We start from the raw sequence: 11,700 nt of genomic DNA on the forward strand, positions 1-11,700 counted from the left end.
CATGCCTCATGCCAAGATCTAAAGAAATCCAGGAACAAATGAGAAAAGAAAGCAATTGAGATCTAACAGTCTCGAAAAGGTTATAAAGCTTTGTGACTCCAGCAAACCACAGTGAGAGTCATTATTCATTATGACAAACAGTAAGGATGGCAAAAACATGGAATGGTGAACCTTCCCAAGAGTTTACCCGACCAAAGTTTACCCCAAGAGCGCAGCGTGGACTCATCCAAGAGGTCACAGGGTCACATCTCACATCCAGAGAACTGCAGGCCTTACTGCCTCAATTAATGCTAGTGTTCACTGAACAGACACAAAAACGGCCTGCATGGTAGACTTACGAGACAAAAAGGCGTATGACAAAAACACAAAACTATTTATAAAAAAATATTTTTGTTGCTACCATACTTTCCCGTGCATGAGCCGCTACTTTTTTCTTAAACTTTGAAATGATCGTGACATCGCCTTTAAATCAGAACTATTACTAATTGGTAACTAACTAATTGGTAACTCATTGGCAGTAGCCAGTCATGATCCATCAGTGTACTCACAGCGAGCTTGTCAAGCCATTGGAAATCACAGAAGGTCATTAAATACAACCGTATAACAACATAACAGACTTGAGTCACAGTCTCATCTTACAAAGAACACTAAACTCATCACACAGTAACTTAACACACAAAAGCCTACCTCTGGGCTCTCGGCTCCTCTGGTGGACAGAGGTAGCGCCACCCATCCATTTTCTATGTGCTTGTCCTCCTTTTAAATGTTTTCAGACAAAATGCATTATGGGAAAATGTTAAAGTAGTTAAGTTGCTGTGTGATGACTTTAGCATTCTTTGTTGATGATGAGAAAGTGTGTGATGAAGGAATTTTGATTTATGATAGTATATTCTGATGCTGACGAAGACGACTTTAGTGGTTTTAGTTCATTTAAAAGCATCAAAACTTAAAAATAAACTCTCAGTTTTATGTGTACTAAATATCCCATGTTACAATGTCAACACCTGTGGCTTATAGATAGCTGCGACCTAAATATGTACTAATCTTTCTTTCTTATATTGTCTGGAAAATTTCGGTACTTTTATTTACATTTATTTATTCATCATTATATAATCAATATAATATTCAATGGTTTTCAATACATCCCACAGCTGTATGTAATGTTGTGACCTATAAGTGTATCTGGTGTTAATTTGACCTCATCTACTTGTTCTTGTGTCCTAGTTCGACTTCATCACTTTGAGCTTTGTGACCTAGAAAGCCTCCATGGGTCCATAAAGTACGTAGGCGTGCATTATAATGTATGCGCACAGTCTGGGTATATGAAAATGTTCCAGCAGTACTCCTAGTTGTATTACTACAGCAGACAGATGGGTCCATTATTAATCGTAAATGACATAGCCTCTCTTGCAAAAGGTCTTAATATTGATCCCCGCACCATCCCCAAGACCGATCCTAATGATGATGTTTGTCCCTGTCTTTCTTATCAGCACCGTAATCAAAACCAGGTACACATTTTACGACAGCCAAGCCATTATCAAGAGAAACAAGCTTGAAGCGCAAACTAGACTTTTGGATTAAAGAGGAGGGGTGTTATTGGACGGCCAGCCTAATTTTCCTGACAGCAGCCAAATAAAAGTCTCCCTCTGCCACCTTAATGTCTGCGCTGAGGTGATAAGTTGAGCAGGAAGGTGGCTATCTATGATGGTGGCGTCTGATAATTCAAGCAACATGCTTCTCAATGTAAGAAATGGCTTCAAGAAAATTGCTGTACTATACCGGCAAAACTTAAAATGTAAGTTATGATAGATAGCCCACATGTCCTGAGTAAGCTGAACATATTGGAATGGTTTTAAGCAGTTGAGAAATACACTCGTGTACAAACAAAATGTCGGAATTTGGGAATTTGAAATGTTGGACTGTAAAAATGGAGTTTGATGATTGAAATGTAGAAATACATATCACAACTGTCACAATAATTCCTAATAAAACTAACATAAATCTCACAAAAACATGGGCTACTGATGTGGCTGTTAACCACTGAAAGCAGAAACTCAACTCCCGACGTCACTTCCTGTCCACCACCCATTCATCTCCCAGAGGGAACACATTTATTGCAACACCCAAACAGAAGTCTTATTTATGCCTGAAATGGTTTATATACTTTTATTATCTCTACTGTAGGGCTGCACAGTGGTCGACCTCACAGCTAGGAGACCTGAGTTCAATTCCATCCTCTGCCATCTCTATGTGGAGTTTGCATGTTCTCCCATGTTTTCTCCGGGTACTCCGGTTTCCTCCCACATTCCAAAAACATGCTAGGTTAATTGGCGACTCCAAATTGTCCATAGGTATGAATGTGAGTGTGAATGGTTGTTTGTCTATATGTGCCCTGTGATTGGCTGGCCACCAGTCCAGAGTGTACCCGCCTCTTGCCCATAGACAGCTGGGATAGGCTCTAGCACGCACGCGACCCTCGTGAGGATAAGTGGAAGAAAATGAATGAATTAATGTCTACTGTATTCAATAATATGAGTGAAAATGTGACGACAGATGTGTTCGTTCATGTCTAGAGTGATCTATCCATCCATTTTTTATGCTGCTTACACTCACTAGGGCCATGGGGGTATGCTGGAGCCTGAGGGATCTAATAAAGTTAAAAAATATATATTTACAAGGGCATAAAGAGGTTTTCTATGCTCTCACTACAAACAAAATATTTGCTTTATAAATAAGGAATCCTACTTCACAGAAACTCACTTATCATCGAACCATCTTTTTTCTATGCCGCTTATTCCTCATTAGGCTCGCAGTGTATATGCTGGAGCCAATCCCAGCTGACTTTGGGAGAGAGGTGGAGTACACCCTGGACTGGTCGCCAGCCAATCACAGGGCACATATAAACATGGAATAATCGTAAGCTGAACACTAGGACTGGCGATGCAATGGGTTGGGAGACCTGAGCCATGTCACCCTGTACAATAAGTGGAGTGTTACGTTAAAAGTCCTGGTGGATAACCAGTGTGTTCTGAATGACCTGTACATTTTTACATAGACGAGAAGAGTTTGCAGACAAAATGCATTATGGGAAAATGTTAAAGTAGTTAAGTTAAGTTGCTGTGTGATGACTTTAGCATTCTTTGTTGATGATGACACCGCAAGTCAAGGACCTCCTGCAATTTCCTGGTGAATGACCAGTGTGTTCTGAATGACCTGTACATTTTGACATAGATGAGAAGAGTTTGCAGACAAAAACTGGGGTGGCAGAAAAAGGAGAAATACATGTAAAATGGTGCACAATGTTATATGGGTGAATGCTTCTCAGCATTTAAACAATAAAGATATTCTAAGATGTTCTATGTTCTATTTTGGGCGGCACGGTGGTCTAGTGGTTAGCGCGCAGACCTCACAGCTAGGAGACCAGGGTTCAATTCCACCCTCGGCCATGTCTGGGTGGGTTTTCTCCGGGTACTCCGGTTTCCTCCCACATTCCAAAAACATGCTAGGTTAATTGGTGACTCCAAATTGTCCATAGGTATGAATGTGAGTGTGAATGGTTGTTTGTCTATATGTGCCCTGTGATTGGCTGGCGACCAGTCCAGGGTGTACCCCGCCTCTCGCCCGAAGACAGCTGGGATAGGCTCCAGCACCCCCGTGACACTCGTGTGTAAAAAGCGGTAGAAAATGAATGAATGTTCTATTTTGTTGCTTTTCACCAAAATGTGTAAAGCAGAACGAACCTACGCTGGCAAAAGAAAATGGCGCCAACTCTAAATGAGGCTCAGGATAGATAACAAAACAGTATTAAAGTTATTGGTTTAGCTTAACAGTGTTCTACATGGCGAGAGGTAAAAATCAGCAGGGGACAATTGAGGTGCAGTCAGTTTTCAAAAAGTGAATAATTCCAGCTGTGCTTCTGAAGGAAGGCCGCCCTTACGGTGTCATAATGGTTCTACTCTTTGATGCTTCATTGGTCTTCTGTGGTCCTAATAGTCTAATAAAGGATGTCCAAAAAGATTAAGGACTCTACATGCCTTTGAATCCAAATGTAAATGACTTTAAATTCTGTTCCACTGTACTGACCTGCCAGTTCCTTTCTTTACTTTATGAATTACATGGCTGGCAATGTGACCCAATACTAAGTTCAGGGAAAAAACTTTTTCGATGTGATAGTCACCAAAATAGTAGTATACATTACAATGTCATGGAATGTCATGGACAACATGGAGGTGTTTTTGAAGACAGAGAGAGTAAACACTTCAGCACCACAGACAGCAGAAGTTAGATTAGAAATGCTCTGAAGACTGAATAACTTGCTACTGTCCTCTACTGGTGGCAAACATCAACCTCTATGTTAAGTCTGCAAAGACAGTATGGAATAGACAATAAAAAATAGTGGCCCTAGCTTCTGGTTTTTAGAAGGACCAGACTTTCCCATAGTGTACTGTTTTTCAACATTTACTTTCTGAGTCACAGTTTGAGTGCCTCTTCTCTAAAAAGTGAAAAATTGAAGAAGATGATAGATTTTTTGATAGACATTTGGTGCTCATAAGCAGGCTGTAGAAACCCATATTACTGTTAAAACATCATTAAAAAATGACTTTTGTGTAATAGTAGATCTTTAAATGCAGTCTTTATAATGACCAGCAGGGGGAGATGTGTGTTCTAGACCAGTGTTCCCAAACTTTTTAGTCTCAAGCCAGTCAAATCTATTTTAAAAGGGCCACACGCGTTCCAATCTCCGTCTAAGCAGCACATGGTGGTCATCCCAACAATTACGCTGGCCTAATTCTCTTGAGTGGACCAGTTAGGCGTTTGGTCACAGGCTTGCTTAGATGTGAGCTTAATCCTCAGAGCCAAGCTGCAACCTCAATTCAATATATAAATAAAAGACGAAACCATGACCCGCCCCTGACAGAACTCATGGCTTGGTGAGTTATTAATACCAGCAGGATGTCATGCACTGATTCTCCGGGTTTGGCATCATGATGACTGTGATATAGTAATGATAAAGTGAGGAGAGGAAGGTCACCTCCCTTCAGTCCATCTGTCCTTCCATCATATTAAGAAGACTTTAGGCCCCTAAATCAACTCCATCACAGGTCAACATATTGCAAACAACCAGCATTATAAAATCTTTATTAACCTTACAGATCAGGGGATGTCATCTATCTTCTATTAACCTACAAAGCCCTCCACGATCTGACCCCACCCATATCTCACAGACCTGCTCCATTCACCTCTTTAAATCTGTTTTTAATGTCTAACTTTTTATATCTGACTGCTGTGTCCCGCTTGTACTTATGTTTTAACTGTGTATTAACAAATGAATGTTATATTTTAATGTATATTTTACTCTGTTTACTTGCTTTTATTCAACTCCATTCTTCTGTAAAGTGTCTTTGAGTATTTTGAAAAGCGCTATACAAATAAAATTTTTAATTATTATTATTATTGTTGTCTACTAATGCCAGCCTGTTAAGCCCTTTGAGGCGCTTTTGTGGTTAAGTGCTATATAAATAAACTTGACTCTACAGGCCATATTTGAAGCCTTAAAGGGGACCTATTATGCTTCTTCCAGTCTTCTGACATATAAAAGGTAGTTGGAATGTTGGCATCTCATGTTAAACTATGATAAAGTTTCAGATAATGACATGGCCATGGCTACCAAGCGAGCTCTCACTTAGCAATAGTGAAAATACATTTTCAACACACACACCACACTTCCGACCTTCAAAGTAAGAGCAGTGCACATCCTGTCTAATAGTTATAATAAAATAAACATGTTTTGAAAAAAAACCCCAAACCTTACAGTAATAAAATGATTGCGATTGCATCTGCAACTACATCATCTTTAACTACAAGCTTGTTGAGGATTTTGAAGCAATTAAAAGTTTGAAAAATACTGCGCAGGGATGTATTATATAGTATTATATTATACGCCCTGATGTGTATCCCTTGTCGTGCTGCACTAACATACCACAATAGCGTCCCCTCTTGATTCGCCGTCGCCTCTGCGCTGCAACAATGAAGTCCCAGCGTGAAAGCAACCACTGGTTGCTGCTGTGGCTGACGGATAAATCAACTGCGGTGAGATGCACACACCTTTCACAATTGCCACCCATCATATTTTAAGCCACCGTGTTGTGTAGGTTGTGTGGAAAAGTTACTTGTTTGATTGCGCCGATCGTGCCATGAATTACGTTACCACTCTATGAGTTCATACATGGTAAATCAGGGATCTCCAGCCAGTCGCTCCTAACCACTTTTCAAGTAGCTCTCCAAAGGGTTTATTCATTTATTATCAACTTCTATACCAACAAAATTAGAAAGTGGGGTCCGGCAGTAATCCGGAAGACCAATCACAGCGGAGTGAGCGTGGGTGAAATTAATTTTTATAGGCCATTTTGGAAAGCCAAAAAGATACAGCTAGAATAGGTATGGATTCTGGAAGATCTTGAACGCTTTTTTTGTTCCTTTGAGCACACGATTTGACTCATGCAGTGTATTAACAACATGACTAGATGAGCGACATACGGAGGCAAAATTATGGGGAAATTTTTTTTTACATTAACCAAAAAAGCATGCCAACTAGGGCCTACACTAGCCGAGGTTCCAAAATATTGATGTTGGAAAATTATATAGATCCTCTGCTGATTCATGACAAGTAACAATGGTTGCAAACAAAAGGTCCAAGAATAATCACCAGAAAAATCTGATTATTATTTATATCATTTTTTTTACATTAACCAAAAAGCATGCCAAATGGGGCCTACACTAGCCGAGGTTCCAACATATTGATGTTGGAAAATTATATACAGTAGATCCTCTGCTGATTCATGACAAGTAACAATGGTTGCAAACAAAAAGGTCCAAGAATAATCACCAGAAAAATCTGAATATTATTTATATCATTATGTTTGTTCTCTAGCTATTTGTGGCAAAAGAGAGAGGTGTTTTCAGTCCTTTCGCATAATAAAACACATTTCCACCTTTTTTTCCCCAGTAAAATATTGCTGATTAATCATATAATTCTATAAATCAATAATAAGCAGCAGTAGTAATGAATTTTTGCACCGCATTGTCAACATAAAGCTAAGCGCTGTTAAAAATATCAGGCGAGGTGTGTATTCTAACAGCTCCACCATACAGTCATCTTAAAGCTCACACTCACGGTCTCATTCACACGTCTCCATCCATACCGTCTCCACACCTCTCTGCGTGCTTTTTACGTAATTGTGCTCTGCTGAGCTGAGCACGAGTGCTCTACTCCTCCTTGATTGCCTGCTGCACATGAAAAAGAGATGTGGATCACATCATGAATCGCTTTCAAGACACTGCAAAAAGAACTTAAAAGCCAAAAATATGAAAAGCTGCTATGGTAAAGCAGACAAGTAAGGGAAAATATGTTTACATATCAAATGTAAGTTATGCAGCTTTTTTTTTAAGTTCATACATACAGTATATACAGATTTCCTCTTAACAGTGTCACCACTCATACAGCCCCGAATTGTGACACCACTGCCACCATGTTTCATTGTAGTGTCATCTTTCCACTTGTCTTTGCCATCTACTTAGACAATAATGGTTGTGTGTTGATTCTTTTTCAGAGCACAGGGCTTTACATTAAAAACAAAAATGACTTGCCCATGGGGAATCCTTAAGGTGAGAACTACTTGCCCGAACTTGCCCCACGTAAAATGAAAAGACTGCCATAATGATATCATATATCAATATATGCTGATAATTCATCAGATAATAGTACTGACGCGTTGTATTTGGAGGAATATCTGAAAAATTGTGGAGATGTATGTTAACATGGCATGCCATACTACCTTACACATCGTAGTCGTAGTAAGCAGTGATATTTATAAGTTGTGCACCACTCTGTGAAGTTTAACACCTGATACTCACTTCTCCTGACATTTTTGCATGGACCGTTTGATTAAAGAAGCTTGACCTTGAAGATTGTCCCACTTTGCTGGGGTCTGTATGAAAGATATGGGAGGATGAATCCCAGATCTACTGTCTAATATCAGTCAACTTTGTGGTATCTCTGTACAAATGAGGCAATAGGTGGTACTCCAACTCTCTGTTACTACATCCAAAGGTGGAAAATAGCCAGGTCGATTTCATCTTCCCATTCTGTGTATAAGAATAGCCATCCATGAAAACAATTTCTCTCACAAGACAGATCTTTGCAAAGTTCAAGTGTACCTATTGACATGTCCGGTGTCAGCCCATAGAATAAACAACAGCATGTCAAACATAATATAAAAATACAACAAGGCAGCAAGCTCATAGCAAGGACATAGCGAGAGAAGAGTTAAATAAACACATACATTTGACTCATGTTTATATGGAAGAAGAGGAAAATAGACCTGTCTGAGATAGAGGCACATTAGCATTTAACCCCTTGTGTACGCGAGGCTACTCCCCTGTCAACAGCCCTAACTCAATAATCAATCATGCTGAGGCAAGCCATGCAAACAGCAAAAGCACCCACCACCACCACTACCACCACCAGCAGCAGCAGCAGCTCGCCAGGCAAATCCTCCTCTCGCTCGCTCACTCGCTCGCTCCAAAAATAACTGGCCTGAGTGTTTGATTTGTGCTTTTTCTCATGTCCCAGAAAACAAGACGCTGTCGGAATGCTCATTTCATGCCTGAGAAAACTGAACATCTTCAACACTGTCAACACTAAATGTGCAACTGCACGCCTTTTCGCTTTTATTTTGCACCCCCACTCCACACTACTGCTTGTTTTAAAGTCAAGTATACTAGTCAAGTAACTACAGGCCACAACATTAAGTACACATTAGGCATTCATGACATTGATTTCCATAGAACTTTTTTTGATTTCACATTTTTTGTTTCACTTCTTTTTTCCACAACATTGCCAAGTTTCACACATTTGTTTGTTTTTCTATCATTTTTAAGTCCATTAATTTAAATGCCGGCTGCACGGGGGTCTAGTGGTTAGCGCGCAGACCTCACAGCTAGTCCATAGGTATGAATGTGAGTGTGAATGGTAGTTTGTCTATATGTGCCCTGTGATTGGCTGGCGACCAGTCCAGGGTGTACCCCGCCTCTCGCCGGAAGACAGCTGGGATAGGTTCCAGCACCCCTTATTGTGAGGATAAGCGGTAGAAAATGAATGAATGAATGAATCTAAATGTCAAACATTAAGCAATATTGTGTATGATATATATGCACAATATGTTTTTCTAAATGTATATTATTCTATCATATTCAGGGATGTGATATCAGTCGATGTTTCCATAAAATGTAGACACAGTAAGCCCTCGTTTACAGACCATACCGTGAAGATTATTCATAAATCTTTCGGTAGAACCTAGAAAAACAGTTTAAAACCTAAATATGGTGAACATTATTAGTTATTGTAGTAGTAAATATCAGAGTATCTAGTCAACAAATTAAAAAATTATTCAGAAAATTCAAGTGATGCCTCTCCAATGGAATGGAATGGCAAGAAATATCACCAATAGCATGAATTCAGAGTAAGCATATTCAATTGCCTGTGATGAGGGAAGTGATGTAAACAATATCGAGCAGACAGCACTGATATGCATGGCCCGTCTTCCCAAATGTTTTCCAGGATGCTCATACAAAGATCTTAGAAAAACAGATCAATCCATTTCTTTTTTAGTTATTCAGAATTTTTATCTGTTAGAAAACAGCACAGTTTCCACACTTTTTCAGACCTGAAATGTATGGAATCAAATACCATACTTTTCCATACATGCGTTGGAGCCCTGTGCATTGCAGGTTTTAGTATTTGTCTTATTTTGCACAAACAGCATTTTCATTTTTAGTGATTAATTCAATGTTTATTGGTAAAATGCATCCAGTGGGTGGGGCGGCACGGCGGATGAGTGGTTAGCGCGCAGACCTCACAGCTAGGAGACCAGGGTTCAATTCCACCCTCGGCATCTTTCCTCCCACATTCCAAAAACATGCTGGGTTAATCGGTGACTCCAAATTGTCCATAGGTATGAATGTGAGTGTGAATGGTTGTTTGTCTATATGTGCCCTGTGATTGGCTGGCGACCAGTCCAGGGTGTACCCCGCCTCTCGCCCGAAGACAGCTGGGATAGGCTCCAGCACCCCCGCGACCCTCGTGAGGAAAAGCGGTAGAAAATGAATGAATGAATGAATGAATGCATCCAGTGGCAACACAATAAAGGAAGGATAATGTGTTCATTACACAACATTAATTTGAGGGAAGAGCTGCTTCCTATATTGGTAATGAAAATCTAGACAATATCAGCTATAGGTGAGAAAGGCATTACCTTTAGTTATACTTATATTGCAAGGTATTTGTTTTGAAAAATGCATGTATTTCAATAACAGTTACACTGTTACATTCTGTCACTTCAAGACTGCAAATAAAGCATCAACAATCAATATGAAACAGCAAACTCCTTAATAATTACATAGTTTGATGTGTGTACTATCAATCCATTCCATCTATCTACATTGCCTTCCAAACCCAAAATGAGAACCGAGCAGCAGGCAAGCCGAAAAGGACACGCCCCCTCCGGACTGTGATAAACAAACGTTGCACATTACTACTATTGGTTCAGGTTCCTGAGCTCGACCCACAACAGGCCTAGCTTGCCTCTGTTTGTGAAGCCCCTTAAAATACACTCAATTCAATTGTCTTTACATAGCAGATCTTCCAGCCGATAGCAAAAAAAGTGAGCAAAAGACAACGCCGCCACACGTACATTGATTTCAACACACACATTACCGTCGCTCACCTTGTTTGACACATTTGAAGCGTACCGGGTCCCTGCAGTGCTTGATGACGGCCAGCACGTCCCGGCTAGTGAGGCCGGCCACAGGCATGTCGTTGACCTCCAGCACCAGCTCATCCTCGGCCAGCTTGCCGCTCTGGACGAGCCCCTTCCCCGATTTCACCTCGCCCAAGTAGGGGAACTGGCCGAGCTCGGCGCCCCCCTTCAGCTCGAAACCTAGCTCGCCGTCCTTCCCGCGGCTGATCACGGCTTCGTGGACTTTGTTGGTCCAGTGGTTCTTCTTCTTGAGACTCTTCGACATCGTTACGGGGACGTGAATCACCGCAGACTGGCCCGCACGGCTGGCTGCTACCACCACCGCCTCATGCCCGCTTCACATGCGACCAGCCGCAGCTGGGCGACATCAGCGACTCGCGCCCGCAGCTGTGTCCACTCCGCGAGGCGCCAAGTCCGGCGAGAGGCTGCGAGGCGTCTCGGTAGGGTGAAATTATCTCCACTGTCAAGACACACAAGACGCAGAAGACAAACACTGGCGCATATAACCCGGATGTGAAAACCGAAGGAGGGGAGAGATGAATGGTTCTGGTTCGGCGTCGGAAGAGGAGGGGAGGGGACACAACACTCCCACTAGTCGGCCTCCCTGCCAGGGGCGCCTCTTCCTGTGGTCCAATGGGGAGGGACGAGGCAGTGAATGCACCACCACCCTTCTGTTGCTTCATGGCTTTTCCTGAAAGTGTACTCAATTTGTTTTATTCGTGACCCTGAGCAGAACCCCACGAATTGTTGGTGTGTATGCTATTAGACTATTAAAGTACTTACGTATTAAAATGACACGATCCATGAAGGCAGCATCTGTGAGAAACTAGGTACAATTATATGCTAAAGTAAAGTTTCGTATGTATGCAACATGTGTCCATTT

The 11,700-nt window shown here is 41.2% G+C and overlaps 1 protein-coding gene across 5 annotated transcripts in view; it reads right to left on the minus strand.

Moving 5' to 3' along the window:
• Nucleotides 1-11,420, minus strand: part of LOC131131677 (membrane-associated guanylate kinase, WW and PDZ domain-containing protein 2-like) — a 110,105-nt gene extending 98,685 nt beyond the window's left edge. For 3 of the 5 annotated variants that reach the window (XM_058076583.1, XM_058076587.1, XM_058076586.1), the window contains exon 1: nt 10,785-11,419. In XM_058076583.1, the coding sequence (XP_057932566.1) occupies nt 10,785-11,082 (298 nt within the window). In that variant the 5' untranslated portion in view covers nt 11,083-11,419. Of the gene's footprint in view, nt 1-10,784 lie in introns of all 5 variants that reach the window. The other 2 variants (XM_058076584.1, XM_058076582.1) reach the window with 1 other exon arrangement.
• Between the last annotated feature and the right edge of the window lie 280 nt (nt 11,421-11,700).

The sequence above is a fragment of the Doryrhamphus excisus genome, chromosome 6 (genome assembly GCF_030265055.1).
Source record: "Doryrhamphus excisus isolate RoL2022-K1 chromosome 6, RoL_Dexc_1.0, whole genome shotgun sequence".
NCBI classification, from domain to species: domain Eukaryota; kingdom Metazoa; phylum Chordata; class Actinopteri; order Syngnathiformes; family Syngnathidae; genus Doryrhamphus; species Doryrhamphus excisus.